The sequence below is a fragment of the Leuciscus leuciscus genome, assembly GCF_965113295.1.
Source record: "Leuciscus leuciscus genome assembly, chromosome: 25".
Taxonomy (NCBI): Eukaryota; Metazoa; Chordata; class Actinopteri; order Cypriniformes; family Leuciscidae; genus Leuciscus; species Leuciscus leuciscus.
The window spans coordinates 20002855-20020839 of NC_138724.1; the positions used below are offsets into that span (position 1 = coordinate 20002855).

Consider the following 17985-nt stretch of genomic DNA (forward strand, 5'->3'; position numbering starts at 1 on the left):
GATCATGTCGATCAGAAAAAAAAAGTTGTAAACCTACTGCATTAGATGTGAGAATTCACCACAGAAATAGTTCATCCAAAATGAAATAATACAGAATTTAAAAAAATTCATATTCTCAACAATTAAAATATCAGTACCTCTTTTATTATTTAATTGTGCTGTGATTGAACAGATGATTTTTCAACTGGACGACACGTCCATCCTGAGAATCTTACCACTTTTTACAATGTCACACCCCATTACACTCACACAAATAAGACTCCACATACACACTCTCTGGCCAACGGCGAGTGTACCTACAGATGAATAACTTAAATAGTACAGGAAACTGTTACAGTTTTGTAAAAGCAACCTATGTAACTCAGTCACACCATAGAAATGTCATTTTAATACAGTTGATGATGCTTTGCAACACATAATAGCTTAGGTCTGTGTAAAGTCACCTGTAGAAAGGTATCCCAGATTGTCATTTTGAACACCAGACTGAGATTTTATACATGAATATATTGTAAGTCTTGGTTACTGACCAAAATTTCAGGTTAAAAAAAAATTAAGCCACATTTGTTCGACAAACAAGTCAAACAAGGTTAGAATACTACATAAATACAGACCTCGCCAAAACAGGTTGCATAAAAATTCCCATAGGGATATAAATATATGTATATATTATCAATATAAAAATATATATACAATAAAATAGTTCTTTACAAAAAGTCTTTAAAACACAATAGGAATTACATCAAGTCCATGTGTCCATTGGTCCCATAGAGATCTGAAAAAGCACAATTTATCCTCATAGCAAACAGTCAGTACATACAAAGGACTTGAATTAGAAAAAGCAAAAACGTATCTAAGGTTGGTCTGGTACGGAGGCCCTAAGAGGACATGAAATGTTTTTTTAGTTCTCTAGCAAAAATACTGCATTCCCACAAGTCCCTTTCACAAAAGTATTGCGTTCCCCCAGAGACACTTTGTATTTCTCTTGCGAAAGAATGGTGTTCCTCTGAGAAACTTTGCATTATCTTGCAAAACATTTGTGTTTTCAAAGGAGTTGCGTTCCCATGAGAAACTTTGTGTTCTTTTCGAACCCAAAGGGGAACACAATACTTTTGCAAGAAAACGCAAATGTTTTGTAACTGAACGAAAATGTTTAGCAAGCAAACAAATGTTTTGCGAGCGAACGCAAAGCTTCTCAGGCGAACAAAATCATTTTGTGCGCAAACAAACTTCTGCGAGTGAACGAAAATGTTTTGCGAGCGAACGCAAAGCTTCTCAGGCGAACAATCATTTTGTGAGCAAACACAAACCTCTGCAAGTGAACGAAAATGTTTTGCGAGAGAACGCAAATATTTTGAGCAAACAAATGTTTTGCGAGATAATGCAAAGTTTTTCAAGGGAACACAATCTGTTTTCGAGTGAACCAAAAGTTTCTAAGAGGAACGCAATACTTTTGCCAGAAAATGCAAATGTTTTATTAGTGAACGGAAACGTTCAGCAAGCGGACACAAATGTTTTGCGAGCGAACGCAAAGCTTCTCGGGCGAACAAAATCATTTTGTGAGCAAACAAACTTTTGCGAGAGAACGCAAATGTTTTGTGAGCGAACACAAATGTTTTGCGTTATAATGCAAAGTTTCTCAGGGGAACACAATGAATTTGCGAGTGAACCCAAAGTTTCTCGGGGGAATACAATACTTTTGCAAGAAAACGCAAATGTTTTGTAAGTGAACGAAAATGTTTAGCAAACAAACCCAAATGCAAATGTGTGTTTGTGAGAATGCTAAGCTTTGCTCCAATCACCCTGTCCCTTTAGGGGCTCCGTAGATTAGTCAGTAACATTTAAGATGATGCTTGGTACAAGGTCGACTGAAATGACTCACATGATTACTGCTTCTTCAGCTTCTGAGGTCATTTTGGTCAAAGATGATGTGGGTGGCAAAATAGATGCCAATTGCACCAAATATGGCAGAGGAGGCGATATACGCGGTGACGGACTCTGTGAACTGGACGATCATGCCCATGAAGAGGGTAGGGAAGACCTGAGACAGAAGGAAGGTGCTGTCCAGAATGGCAAAGTCTAGTCCCACTCCACGTTTCTCAAAATCCTCTGATTCCAGACCATTCTGATTGTGCAGAGGTGGGTAATACTCTGGTTTCTCTCTATTGTAAGGAGCATGCCCGTTGGAAACGTCACTCTTGTGGTTGAGATCTCCAGGGCCATTGTCTAGTGTCAGACAAACAGAATCCCTTGTGATGGTAAATCCATTTGTGTGCGTTTTTTTGGTTTTGCTGTTTTGCATGTACACCTGCGATGAGAAGCAAGTGAGACATCACATATATGACAAATATATCTAGCTTTTATTTGAGGGCTTCTTGTAATTTTATAGGCACCATACAAGGATGACAATAAATGAAAAGGAAAATGTCTTACAGACCTATTATGTACTGTGTGTGTATATGTATGTATATGCGCTCACAGTGTTTTTGTAAGAAATTTTACAATATATTTGTACTGTTTTTATAATTGACATGGATTTTAAAATATTATATCAGTAATTATTGCAAGCTGGATTTTAACTGACCTTTCTAAAAATATAAAAATATATATATTGTAAAACTACTTACAAAAATATTTTGACTCTATTTATACAGAATATGTATTTTCTATACAAGCTAAGAGAGAATATATATATATATATATATATATATATATATATATATATATATATATATATATATATATATATATATAAAAAAGAAAGCCTTTAATGCCTACCTCTTTCTCTTTATGGTAGTGGCAGGTGAGCGTGTAAGGCAGTGTCTGCAGCGTTGCATAGGCAAAGCCAGTGAGGGCCGACATAGCTGTGACCAACAGCACACTCTTGGACAAGCAGATGACCAGAGCAGAGAGGGTGAAACACACCATGCTGCTCAGATAGACCGTCCTGGACCCGAAGAGGCGCACCAGCCTGCTCATGGCCAGCGAGAAGAAGGTTGAGGTAGCGCACTGCAGGAACAGGCCCAGGCTGCCCATACGGATACCTGTAGGGGTGACATTAGAGAATTTCACAATAGAAACTACTTAATTCTGATTTAGATTCAAATAAAGTATTGATTCAGAATCAGCACTTGATTCTAACTGGTGAATCGCAGTATTGTACAAAAATCAAATTTTTTTTTTACAATGCCGCTTAAATATGCTTGAACTGTTATTTGTTCACCAAATCAGCATATTATAGAATGATTTCTGAAGGATCATGTGACACTGAAGACTGGATTAATGATGCTGAAACTTCAGCTTTGCCATCACAGAAATATATTATTTTAAATTGTAATAATATTTCACAATTTTACTTTGTTCTTACTGCATTTTTGCAGTAAGAAAATAAATGCAGCCTTGGTGAGCTTAAGAGACTACTTTCAAAAACCTTTTAGGAAAAAATGTAATGACCCCAAACTACTGAAAGTGTAGTGTGTGCGTGCAAAAAAATTATGTAATCATTGTAAATTATAAAATAATGTTAGTGTGTATCATTAATCCTTACATATATTGTTAACTGACCTTTATTATACTATAAATTCAGTGTGTGCACCATAATTTTCAACAACTGCATGTCCAGGTAAACAACATTCCCCAGCCCTTGCGGATTTGACAGATGAGGTCATTTCAAACGGTTTGGTTTGCTTTGACCATTTGAGCATAATGGAGAATGCTTCTTTTGAATACGTCCTGCTGCGAGTGATGTTGACTAAGGCATGTGTTTGCAGGCTTTGGAGTTGTACTTCAAACAAGCCAGGAACTTTCCTCACAGTAGGAATTCATCATTTAAACACAATTGCAGAGGTGCCGAGATGTTCACTGAACAAGTATCTCAAACATTTTTCGTTGCATGGTGCAGTTACACAGTTTGCGGTCGACTGCACTGACAGACTTCATTTGTTTGCACACTGATCTTGACCACATCTGTCAAAATGTTTTGCTAAAGGAGCGTTCAGCTGGTGTCAAAGCTCAGTGGGAGGCATCCAGATGGGTGTAGATTTTGTAAGCCCGTTGTTGACTAGCTAAGGACATGCATTCGTGTTTATGAACATTGCTGGAAACTTAAGCACAAAGCTGACGGAGGCCACATGTGGAGGTGAACACAAGTTCACAGTCTAGAGACAGACGATCTGACTAGAAGACGGAAATTAAAGACCACCAATACCAGGAAAACAAGTTCATGGACAGTGAAAATGATTCCTTAGGAAAAAAAAGCCTTTTGGCCATAGACAGACAGTGAAATGAGTTGATGGTCTGTTCATTATTATGCATTATTATTTAATGTCCCTTAACATGAACAGAAACGCCTCTTGAGTAGGAATGTATGGCACACATGAGTCACAGAGCAATCTGAAATAAATATCATTAATCAATCTCTTGGGGAATCAAGTAATGAACTGCTTAAAATGCAACATTATGACAAAAAGTAATTTTTTACCATCTGAAACATGTTTATAGTGTTTATAATGTTTGTAAACGTTTAATTTTATTTAAAGCTGCAGTCCGCAGTTTTTCCTCTTTGTCGCCATCTCTGTTCGAAATCTGCAATTGCAGTTATTCGCGGAATTATAAACTTTACGTGCGTTGTGCCTCGGCACGGCACAGCGCGGATGAATACAATGTTTTGAGGAGAATGTGGCTGTCAGTCACCGCGCCGGTGTGGACACTGTCATTCGCAATCACAGATTCTACATTTTGGAAGTATGACCGACATAAGAATTTTCACCGGAAAATGTCGTCTGAACAAGTAAGTAACATCCACTTTTGTTCTGACCAACTAAGGGAAAAAAGCATTGCAGTAAATCATGCTGATTAAATCTAACGATCACTTATCATATCACGTCAAACCGTGCAAATTATACTTTGTTCTCAAATTGTTCATGTTAACAACATCAGCATTGCGTGACTACATTTAATGCCCTTCCGATATTTATCCTTGTTTTCGCATGGCCCGGTTGAAGTCTCTTTTTTTCTCCGAAGTCCGAAGTCTTTTGCATTTTACAGCGGGTGAATCTCCTGGTGATTGCCGTTTTAACCTTTCTGGATCCGCCATCGAATTGATAAGTTTAATTATATCAAGTGCTGCGAGAAAAGGCTATAAATCTCCACCTCCAACATCCTCACACGCAATATAGCCTACTAGCCGAGACTCCTTCTTTATGTGTACAGATTTATTTTGGATCATTTTTAACCCAAAAAAGCTACGAACTGCAGCTTTGACGGTAGGCTATATACATTATTTCTTAATGTCATTTTCTCTCAACAATGCAATTTTGAAAAACTAGAACAATAGCCTAGCTAAACGACATTAGTGGAAAAAGATGAATCACTGTAATTAATCGCTTACAATAAAGACCAGAAATGTGCCTTAAGAAAGTAAATAGGTTCGATTTAGATTTTATGTTGACTAAGTCTTACTCGCCTTCATCATAGCGTTGCCGGAGAGCGGTTCCCGGAGCAGCGCTGGGAACTCCTTGGTACAGTCCCTCGCCGACGAAATCTGTGTAGAAGAGCATGAAGGACATGACACCCATCCAGCTGCAGAGCTGCGCCAAACACAGCTGTCGCATGACGCGTGGCACGTGGCAGTAGCTGCGATAAATGACCGGTGTCATGGACCAGCAAGTCCTCAGCAGGCACATGAGCGGGCCAGATTTTAGAACCCGTAGCTTACACTGAAACAGATAGCAGCACGAGCGTGGAAAACACCGCCCAGGCTCGGACGGTCCCGGTTCTATGGTGGACGAGGGTTCCTCTGATACTTTCATGGTGACTAACACGCTGACCACGAAGATGAGGATGAGGAGGGAGAACAAGCACTCAGCCTGACCTCCCAGGTAGAAGGACAGGAGCCCACCGCTCCAGTCCAGGGCGGGTAGCAGGTAGCCCACGCAACCTCCAAGGCTAACCATAAAGGAGAACATGGCGAAAGCCTGTCCGCAGTCGTCCTCTTCGCGGTAGAGGTCTGAGAGTAACGCCTCCAGTGGTGTAAAGCACACCTGCCCGCAGAAGTCTAAAAGGCCCACGCCTAGGATGAGCAGGCCCACCTGGAGAGCCTGGTTGCGGCGGGTGCTGCCCCAGCTCAGGTTGGCGGCCAACACGTCAGCATGTGGTATGATCAAAAGGGCTATGAGAACTCCCAACGACAGCAGCCATATGAAGGGTCGACGCCGGCCGTAGCTACTGTTGCAGTGATCGCTGGCTGAGCCAATCAGGGGGATGAAGAGAAGTCCCAGAACAGGTCCAATACCTAAGAAAAATGTAATATTAATATTAAGGCAAAACACACCAGGTGAATATTGTAAAACATTAACTAACAGATATCACCATACTTCCCTAGTTGATTGATTATATATATTTATAATGGCTATATATGAAGAGTTCAGATGCAAAAGCCTCTAAGTGCCATCTGAAATTTTCTTCTAAAATGAGCATTTTTATCAAGCTCGTATATTTAGGTTCAGTAATTTCACTTTAATGACAATTAATAGGTTATGTTCATTGCCATTAAAGTAAAATAACTGAACATAAACATACAAGCTTGATAAAAATTATAATTTTAGAAGAAAATTTCAGATGGCACTTAGAGGCTTTTGCATCTGAAGTTATTACAAGTTCATGAAATGTTGTTTAAATATGCAACCTTGGCATTATCTAATTAAATATGCACTCATTTGCAAACATTTCCAGGACAGAAATCAGAACATTGGATAAAACCAGGTTCAAAACCAAATACATTTTCACCATGTTTTTAGGAATAAAAAGTACCGGAATTATATATGAACAACCCCCGATGTAAAACCTTCAGAATGTACATAGGAATACAACTGTACAAGTTTGGTGTAAGTGCTACTGAGTTGGAGATTTCTGGCTCTGTACATGAGAAAAACAACTCCTTTTTGAGAAATGGCTTTTAAAGATATGTACTGTAATTGAAATCTACAGATGCAAAATAGATGAAGTAGAATAAAAAAAAACTTTAAAGTCAATTTGTGCCTATTCTTTCCATTACACTCTTAAAAATAAAGGTTCTTAATTGGCATTGATTGTTCCATTAAGAACATTTAACATCCATGGAACATTTCAATGCATAAAAGGTTCTTTATAGTGGAAAATTTAGATTTTTTAAAAGTTCTTCACATAAAAAAAAAAAACCAACAACAACCTTTTTTTGAAACCAAAAAAAAAAAAAAAAAAAAACATTATGAAAAGCCAAATAGCCCAAAATCTCACAATTGACCAGTGCATGAAAAAAAGGATTTGCCTGTAGATTCTCGCCTTCAACTAAAAGAGAAATAGTCACGGGAGAATCACAGCTGTGACCTCCATTCCTTCATCTCTTGGCTTGGTCTTAAGCCTGCTGTAATGCTGCCTGTAGTTTAAGGTGACCAATCTCTGGCCCAGCTTCCTCGTCTCCACAGCTTTTCTAATTAAAGAAGATGACTCAGTCCACTGGTTTGGCACAGATTCACATTTTGATTCATGTCTAGATCTCGCGGAGCTATTTTTATTCAAGTGCGTAGTGGAAAGATGTCCTGAACATGCTCAAAATGCAATTAAAAGTTAAGAGTCCATTTACACACTGCACACTGTAAAAATGTTAGCTAGTTTAATGATAAAGCAATGTAAAAATGCTGTAAAAACCTATGAACTAATTGACAAATTATATTACATTTAACAGGACAATGCATTATTAAATAAAATGATTACTGTAAATTAAAATTAAGAATGAATTAAGTTCAAATGACCTTATAATTTACAAAACACATACTTGAATAATGCATGAAAAAACTAAAAGGACATTCCCAGAAGTCTTTGCATGAGGGTTTGCATTTGGTTATCCCTTATTTATGCCTAATTAATTTTGTTTCTTACTATTTTTGTTATTGTTATAGTCTGTATGGTGTTTTGTATATTTTATGATGTGTATGTTAACATACGTGTAAAGTGTACAGACATCAAAATGCCTGAAACAATAAATTCAACTGGACTTTTTAAAAGTCTACTTTAAAGTTCTTATATACACTAGTGTTCAAAAGTTTGGGGTCCTTAATATTTTTGAAAGTCTATGCTCACCAAGGCTGCATTTATTTGATAAAAAATACAGTAAAAACAGTAATATTGTGAAATGTTATCACAAATGCATTGACCTGTTTCTATTTTAATATAAATGTAATTTATTCATGTGATGCAAAGCTGAATTTGTCAACAAGCATCATTACTCCAGTCTTCAGTGTCCTTCAGAAATCTTTCTAATATGCTGATTTTCTGCTCTTGAAACATTTCTTATTATTATCAATGTTGAAAAGCATTGTGCAGCTTAATATTTCAACATTATAAATGTATTTACTGTCACATTTGATCATTTTAATGTGTTCTTGAGGAAAAAACTATTAATTCATTTTTTTTTATATATTTTTTTTTTATATCTTACCGTCCTCAAACTTTTGAATGGCAGTGTAATTTTATGGTGAGTCATGGTGAGTAATTATAACGTTTGCAAAAAAGTGAAACTCACATACGTCACATTTCCGCAAGAGAACATTTCCATTTAAACCGGAAAGTGGAAGCAGGTGAGGAATATTACACCTAAAACTATTTTAAGGCAACCACTTTTGATATTGACAAACCATGTGAGGAATACTGTCGAAGAGAAACCATGGAAGTGAACAACCAAGGAAAGTGCCTATAAAAAGATTTATTTAACAATGTCGGTCAACAGCGCCTGTAAGTCAACACATGCTGTTTTTCCCAAAGTGAAGGGCGAGTGGGATTCCTTTTAAAGGTGCCTTTGTGCTGTTCGCGACAGTTTGAGACAATTAATCATGTTACTCTTTTATATAGCCGACTACACAGTGCAATTCATTATAGTCATTCTAATTGTTCCTGTAGCTCAAATGGAAAAGCATGGCTTTAACAACAGCAAGGTCATGGGTTTAATTTCAAGAGAAAAATGTACACCTTTAATGCACTGTTAGTTCAAAAAGAGGTCTCAACACAACTGAACACATGACCATCAAACTGGTCCAAAAAGCTCAGACTAAGGCATGTATTTCTCGGGTCATCATAACAGGAAAATTAATAAAATGCTTCCAAAACCCACTCCGTTAAGAAACAGTTCAGCAAAACCTCTGGAATCACATCCAACCACACATGAAATCTCTCCAAATGAACAGCAATGGGCTTTTGGTGGTTTTGAAAGCACTTAATGGCAACGACATTATGAGTTTATAAAGCTTGTGAATGGAAATGAGCACAAAGGATCTTTCTTTGCTTTCCACTGCAGCTGTTGACAAAGAGAGCGGTGTGGAGTATGTATTAACACACCAAATATCTTCAGTCCGTCTGGTGTGAAGTGACCACATGCACGTTTGTGAACTGCTTTCCTTCTGTTTTGGTTGCAAGGCTAATAGTCTTGGAGAGAGATTCATTTACAGCAAAAGCCATGTGGAAGCCATTTGTGGGCACAAAATAATGCATCTGTAATGCATACGGCACGTTGAAAAATCTCAAACACAGAGGCCAAATATTTAGAGTTGGTCTTGGACAAAAAGAACAAAAACAAATCACGGACCTCGCTGAATTAAAACAGATTTCTCTTGGACACTGTCTCTAGTAGACAAAAACACATGATTCTCTTGACACAAATTAAATAGCTCCGGGCCGTGGCCTAGTAGTACATAAAAGCCATCTAAAAAAATTATATATAAAAAAATAGATTAAAAAAAATTTGTAATTAATATATTACATACAATACTGTTCACATTTTTTTTATTGTTTTCTAAAGACATCTCTTAAACTCATCAAGGCTGCATTTATTTGATCAAAAATACAGTAAAATCTGTAATATTATGAAATATTATTACAAATGAATATAACAGTTATCTAATTTAATTAAAGGTTTAGATAACAGTTATCTAGTTTAATTTATTGTGAAATGTAATGTAATCCTTTGGTGGCAGGTGCAGTCTTCAGTGTCACATGATCCTTCAGAAATCATTCTAATATGCTGATTTTCTTAATATTTTTGGAAACTAATATTTTTTTCAGGATTTTTTGAATGAATAGAAAGTTCAAAAGAACAGCATTTATTTGAAATGTATATCTTTTATAACATTATAAATGTCTTTACTCTCACTTTTGACCAATTAATGCGTCCTTGATAATAAAAGTATTAATTTCTTTCAAAAAGAGAAAAAAATCTGTATATACACAGAATAAAGTATTTAGTCACATTTGATCTATTTAATGCATCCTTGCTGAATAAGAGTAGCAATTTCTTATATAAAAAATATTTACTGACCCAAACTTTTGAACAGTAGTGTATAAAGATTTAAACTAATAATATATATATATATATATATATATATATATATATATATATATATATATATAAATATTATTATTTATTTTATTTTTTTTATGAAAAAAGCATGGCTCAAAAAATTAAATAAAGGCCACTGAAGAGTAGAGCTTCATCTACCTGTTTTTTAAAGGTTCCAATCGATTACCAAAGTGACATTTTTTTAAATGCATCTCAAGACCCCCCCAAAAAATTTGGAGAAATGGAAAATGTGCGCATTTAAATAACTCGACTGACTGACTGACTGACTGACTGAGGCAGCCCATGATGACTATATTATCTGCTGAAAGTCCAGAGGAAAGTCCTACAGAATTTTAACAGGATGCAGTAAAACTATACAAGCTTCCATACAGCTGCTGACCCCTGGAGCCTCTGGGCCTCTTCCTGCAGCCCGGTGCCTTCCAATTAGCACCTGATTACCACCTGGATGGGGCAGCGAGTGACTTAGCCAGTAATTATGATGATAATGACCCCCATTATAGGATCAACTCCTTAATGGGGAAACAACCTTGACTTGCTATTTACAGCGCAGCCCTTGGTTTAAACATTGGATTGACATTCCACAGTTAAGATGAAGCCTTACCTAAAACCATCGTCATATACTGTTCCTCCACGCCAGCTTCCAGCAGCAGAGGCGGCACGTAGGTGATCCCAGCTGCCACGCAGATCTCCAGGCCACATGTCAGCGAGTTCAGTAGGACCAGACGCCACTGAGACCTCCATCCAGTCATATTTACACAGGAAGGGTTTACCTTTCTCCCGTGTGTCGGTGTGAAAAGTCTACTGAAGCTTGCTGGAGAAGGAGAACGGCGCAGGGTTGGGTGCCCAGGGACGAGGTGGGCACGTGGGGTGCGGGAGCGCAGAGATGCGGACTCTCAACGGGCTCAGATGAACTAGCGGATCCATCGTGTCTTCAGCATTCTTGATCTGAAAGAAAGAGTGAAGTCACCTTTATTTATATATCACTTCCTAAAATACAGATTGTATTAAAGCAGCGTCACAATAATAAACAGAATAAATGACGCAAACTTCATAAAATATGAGACAAATTCAAATTCTGCTATAAGCAACTCTACAGAAGACAATAGAGTTCAGCGCAAGTCATTTCATTGTTGATTCCGTTCAGTTCAATAACTATGTAAAGTTCAATTGTGACCCTGGACCACAAAACCAGTCACATGGGTCAATTTTAATGAAATTGAGATTTATACATCATATGAAAGCTGAATAAATAAGCTTTCCATTGATGTATGGTTTGTTAGGATAGGAGAATATTTGGCCGAAATACAACTATTTGAAAATCTGGAATCGAAAAAATCGAAACATTGAGAAAATCGTCTTTAAAGTTGTCCATTTATGTTCCCGATTGTGCTGCATTCAATCACAAATATAAATGTTTTATATATTTACGGTAGGAAATTTACAAAATGTCTTCATGGAAAGTGATCTTTACTTAATATCCTATTCCTAATGATTTTTGGCATAAAAGTAAAATCGATCATTTTGCCCCATACAATGTTCTGTTGGCTATTGCCACAAATATACCCATGCTACTTGTGACTGGTTTTGTGATCCAGGGTCACAATTATGAAATAATTTCAATTCTGCTATAAGCAACTCTACAGAAGATTCGTTATTCGGCGAAAGTAATTTCAATGTTGATTCAGTTCAGTTCAATAACTGTGTAAAGTTCAATTATGAAACATGTTCAGTTCTGCTATTAGCAGCTCTATTGTCGTTATTCAGCGCAAGTCAGTTCATTGTTGATTCAGTTCAGTTCAATAACTGTGTAAATATCATCAATTATGAAAAGTTAAATTTCAGCTATAAGCAGCTCTACAGAAGACAATAGTGTCATAATTAAGCTCAATTCAGTTCACATTTTGTTCTCATCCAATAGTCAGTGTCATCAAATCGACAATATTACTGAATTTTTAGCATCTTTTAAACGAAAACAAAAGGTGTGCATGATGCCTTTGTGTGATGGACAGTATGAAACACATTCCTGCGGAGGTTTTTCTCCCCATTCTTCACCCGCAGGCCACACTAAGGTCACCCTGTCTGAGGCCCGCCTTCCCTACGCTCTCTGTCATTAGCTCGTTCACTCAGGGCTGATTCGACCGGGCCTCCTCAATGCAGTTGCCACCTCTAATTAGCAGCCTTTGTTCATGAAAAGCAACATTAATGAGTCAGATTTTTACTGCTTCCAGTGGAGAACCGAGCATTGACAGCGTTACTCTGTGGCTGCTTTTCGTTCACCGGGGGAGATTGTGCAATTATGAATTTTTTATGACTAATATCAGGGTTTGTTTTCTTCAGCAGGTCACTCATGCTTATTCTGGAACATTCCAGTGAGACACACTGTGATGGTTGTTGACTTGAATATTCAAGTCTAGGAGTCTGAACTGAAGTTTACAAGTAATTAACCTAAATTTGTAATAACAGAAAACAAATTACCTTAACCTTATAAAAAAAAAACAATAATAATTCCTTCCCCTTCCCTCTAAAACCTCACTTGTCGGGTCTATGCTACTCTGAATAATGCCTGAACTTTGTTTTTTGAGCACTACTTGCGTTGTTCTTGCCTCTTCATGATGACTCGCTTAATTTAGTCCTAATCTGTAAGTCGCTTTGGATAAAAGCGTCTGCTAAATGACTAAATGTAAATGTAAATGTAAATTCACAGTGGTATCCATGCCGTGACACATGGATTCAGGTAAAAATCTATCCAACTAAATACTCAGCAAACAAATATAAATACTCAGAAAACTGATTTAAATACTCAGCAAACTAATCTATAGCTTGAGATTTGCTCATTTCCAAACATAGGAGTGTCAAAATGTATTTTCATTCAAAATGCAATTTATGTGAAAATACGTAATAATAGACAATACGTTATTGGAAAGTTACTATACTTCTGTTCAGTCATGGTAAATCATAATTATGAAATACTAAGTGATATATAAAAAGTCATAATTATGACTTTTTGTCATTACTTTGTATAATTTTGACTTCTATCAATTATGACTTATTTCATAATTATGAATTTGTCAATGTTGACTTTTTATGTCATATTTTGACTTTTTGTCGATGTTGACTTATGTCATAAATTTGACCTTTTACGTCATAATTATAACTTAGTATGCCATACTTTTGACTTAGAAGTAATAATTATATGGCTTTTACATGATTTCCCAAAACATGATTAGGCAGAAATGGGCTTCCATCATACAAAACAGTTACTGATACACAATCAATAATAAAGATAGCACTAAATAAAAATATAAGTACATATAAAAGTATATATATATTTATTATATTTAAATAATATTTACATATTCTAAAAATATATATATATTGCTTTTTTATATTACATTTTTTATATTATTTTAACCTTTTTAAGGAAACTAAAATGTGAAAAAGTTACTTTTTTGTTGAAGTAGGTTGGCCATAATTATTAATAGGTTTATTAAAAGTATTTTCAAAAGATGGATACTTCATCTTGTAATCTTGACTTAGGCAGCAATAGGTTTAGACGCGCAACATATAGCCTCTCAAAACCAAATGTCAACCTCACCTGCACGTGGTGCTGCTGCTTTAACCAAGAGGCTCTGGCGACAGCGATTAAGGGCGCTGTATAATAACCCACCCACAATCCAACATGGGCAACTTTGGGATCATGGACTGTCAAAGACCTGGTGATGCTGGATGGGATACAGAAGGGACTGTGCAGTATCTGTCGCCTCCCTGTACCTACACCTCGACGGCAATGCTGAAGTTTCACACATGCAGACTGGCGAAGAGGAGAACATTTTCCCCCTGGGGTTGGCGCCCCCTCGTGGTATCTAGCCAATTAATCCTATGAAATGCACAAAAATGAGTCATAATGTTATGGCGTACCCGGGAGGCGACACAAATGTTCCTTTAAATCTATTCAAAGATGTACCATTGAATATTAGTGCTTTAAATGTTAGAACTCTGTTACAAACTGGTCAACAGGCCTTATTAGCTACTATGTTAAGCAACTTGAACATTGATATTTGTTGCTTATCCGAACTTCGTATGCCAGAATCAGGCACATAATAAAAATAAAAATACCTGGCAAAACTGACTTTTTCACCTTGTATTATAGTGGAGAAGTGGCTCAACGACAGGGCCTCAATGGTGTTGGTATTGCAATTTCCAAAACCATCAATGATGCCCTAATGGAATGGAATCCTATTACAGATCGTATTGCCAAACTTCGCCTAAAGGCTAAACCTGCCAATATTACAATCATTGCAGTGTATGCTCCAACAAATATAGCCTCAGACAATATTAAGGAAACTTTCTATGAGGCACTTGACCTCGCGATTGAAGATACCCCAAAGAATGACTACCTCATATTGGCAGGAGACTTTAATGCTCAGCTTGGACCTCCAGTTCATGATCGCCAAGAGATGGGCCATAACTCCCTTGCAACACTGACTGATAATGGAGAGTGTCTCTTGTTTCTAGCATCAAACCATCATCTTATAGTGGCCAACACCCTATTCAGCCATAAACGTCGCCATTTACAAACCTGGATTAGCCCAAATGGAAAGACCCGCAATCAAATTGACTTCATACTAATCCGCAAACACTGGCGTCATACCCTGCTGGATGCTCGCTCCTACTGGGGTATAAATATTGTTACAGACCATGCTCTAGTATTGGCCAAGATAAAAGTGCGCCCCATATGTGAAAAACGAAAAAAGCCACTCCAAAAGTTCGACATTACACAACTAAAACTCCCAGACAAGAAAACTGAATTTGTCTCTAAGTATAGCAACTCTAAATCACAGCTCATCTCCTACTCAGTCGATGGAATATGGACGCAAATCAAACAAAGCCTCACCACCTCTGCAAAAGCTGTACTAGGACATACAAAAAAAGAAGAATGATGACTGGATTAGCACAAATACCATTTCCCTATTCAATCAGAGGAAGACTGCACGAAACAATAACAATCATATCCTTACAGCTGAATTAGCCAGGCAGATAAAACGCTCTGACAAGCAGGACAGGGAAATCTTTTGGACAAATCAAGCTATAGAATTGGAAAATGCCCAAAATCGAGGAGATTGCAAAAAACTATTTAGATTGGTCAACAATCTGGCAAGAAAATATTCAAAACCTATCAGTGGAACCATACTGGACAAGCATGACCAGGTCATTAAAAGCAAAGAACAACTACATGACAGATGGTGTGAATATTTTGCCGAACTGTTAAATCGAAATCCTCCACAGGTTACCCAAGCCATACCAAAATGCAATCCGCCATTAAATCACAACATAAGTGAAGAACCACCTTCTCTGAACGAAATTCAAAAAGCCATTAAATGCCTTAAGAGCGGTCGTGCCCCTGGTGTAGATGGTCTACCTCCTGACCTCTTTAAAACTGAAAACCCGAGCCTGATACAGGACCTGCACGATCTTTATTCCAAAATATGGGCTGATGAAAAGATCCCTATAGATTGGCAAACTGCTATCATAATACCCATCTTCAAGAAAGGTGAAAAGAGAAATTGCAAGAACTACCGCGGTATTTCCCTTCTAGCCAATGCCTATAAACTCATGGAGCGAATTCTCCTAAACCGGATCCTGCCTATTCGTGAACTGTATACAAGAGAAAACCAAGCTGGTTTTCGACCAGGTCGTAGTTGTACCGACCAAATCTTTTCCCTCCGGCAAATAATAGAACTACGCCAAGAATTTAGGCAACCAACTGTAGTCGCATTCCTGGACTTCACAGCAGCCTTCGATAGTGTCGATAGAGAAACTATCTGGTCTTTACTCAAAATGGAAGGAATCCCCAACAAGCTGGTTAATCTTTGTGCATCAATGTATGAAAACACAAACTGCAGAGTCAGAGCCTATGGTGAAGATGGCCATGCTTTTGCCACTAAAACAGGGGTGCGACAAGGGGGCATACTTTCACCTTGCCTCTTTAACATTGTCCTTGACCATGTGCTTAAAAAAGCGCTAGATGATAACCCTATTGGAGTAACCATTTACCCATCAGAACGACCGATTACTGATCTTACATTTGCAGATGATATAGCAGTCCTTGCAGAGTCAATGGATTCCATGCAAATAATGATTGACCACATTACCCAAATGGCAGCTTCTGTTGGTCTGAAATTAAACTGCCAAAAATCTAAATACATGACTGCTAACACTGACCCCATAAACCCCAATAACAACCTAACCATCGAAAATGAACCAATGGAACTTGTCACCTCATTCACATATCTAGGAAGCAACATTGCCCTAATAGGAAGCTCGGATGAAGAAGTTCAAATAAGAATACAAAGAGCTTCCTCAATCTTTGCGGCACTGAAATATTTCTGGAATAGACGTGACATCCGAATCAAAACAAAAACAAGAATATATTGTGCTATAGTTCGGGCGACACTACTGTATGCCTCTGAAACGTGGCCTCTGAAAGCTGACCAACAAAAAAGGATGGAAATATTCGACCACCGCTGCCTAAGACGCATAGCCAAAATCAGTTGGTCTGACTTCATCTCAAATGAACAGGTCCGTGAACGCTGTGGCCTAAAGGAGTCCCTGTCTTCAGTGCTTATGCAACGCCGCTGGAAATGGATTGGACATGTTTTACGTATGCAAAATAATCGCCTACCATTACAAACTTTTATGGCCATTCCTGGCCCTCTTTGGAAACGCCCTAAAGGAGGCGTTCGTATGACAACGAAAAGATACTTTCACAAGGCTGCCGAATCCTTTATCATGGTACCCTTTGGATTGAGTAGAAAGAAATATGACAAAGAATGGCAAGGACATATTCAAACCTTGGCTATGGACCGAGTACAATGGAGGTGCATTACACAGGATGTCTTCCAAACCCTGCTGGGGTGTAAAGGACGTTAAGCAAAGCAATCTTGACTTAACACACAACCTTTGAAGAAAAGGCATAGACTGAATAGTACATTAAAAGATGTTGATTCATTGTTTCATTAATCATCTGAATAGTCAATAAATCCTTCTAATTAGATTAGTTGATTATCAAAATAATCATTAGTTGCAACCCTTTCTTTTATGCCAAGCTGTTCATTTATATAATCAAATCAGTTAGCTACAATATTTACATCCACACACCAACTACTTCCTCCACAACCCGGCGTTCTTCTCCATACATGTACAAACAAAGCATCTCCTATTCGAAATACAACACCAGCGCACTCCCTCTCCGAATATAATTTCCTCCCACAACTCTCCTGGGCATGACATGTCAATCAGGTGAAGGACGTCTTCTCTCAAAATGACAAGAAACTTCCAACAACAAGGCTTTTCACATTCTGACCATGTAGAGAGAAGCTGTTTGCTTTTCAAATGCAAATGAATGTTGTTAGAACTTGAGTAAGAGGCAAAGCGCACTAGAAAAAAAAAGACTAAAACATTATTTCAAAAAGAACAGATAATATTCTATCACTTACTTCTCTCTAAGCACTTCAGGTAACTTGATCTGCTTCCAAATTGCTCTCGATAATGGTTAAAGTGCTGAGACTCTCTCTAGATTACATCAAGCTCTTCCTGAGCTC

General features: G+C 37.5%; 1 protein-coding gene across 2 annotated transcripts in view; it reads right to left on the bottom strand.

Moving 5' to 3' along the window:
• Positions 1-122: 122 nt before the first annotated feature.
• Positions 123-17985, bottom strand: part of LOC309490287 (solute carrier family 45 member 3) — a 30774-nt gene continuing 12911 nt past the window's right edge. The window contains exons 2-6 of one of the 2 annotated variants that reach the window (XR_014202660.1): positions 10986-11329; positions 5462-6289; positions 2776-3041; positions 1308-2305; positions 123-1229 (exon numbers count right to left, since the gene is read on the bottom strand). Coding sequence is in view for 1 of the 2 variants with exons in the window: in XM_082159372.1 (XP_082015498.1) it covers positions 1895-2305; positions 2776-3041; positions 5462-6289; positions 10986-11133 (1653 nt within the window). In the remaining variant the exon portion in view is untranslated. Of the gene's footprint in view, positions 2306-2775; positions 3042-5461; positions 6290-10985; positions 11330-17985 lie in introns of both variants that reach the window. The other variant, XM_082159372.1, reaches the window with a different exon arrangement.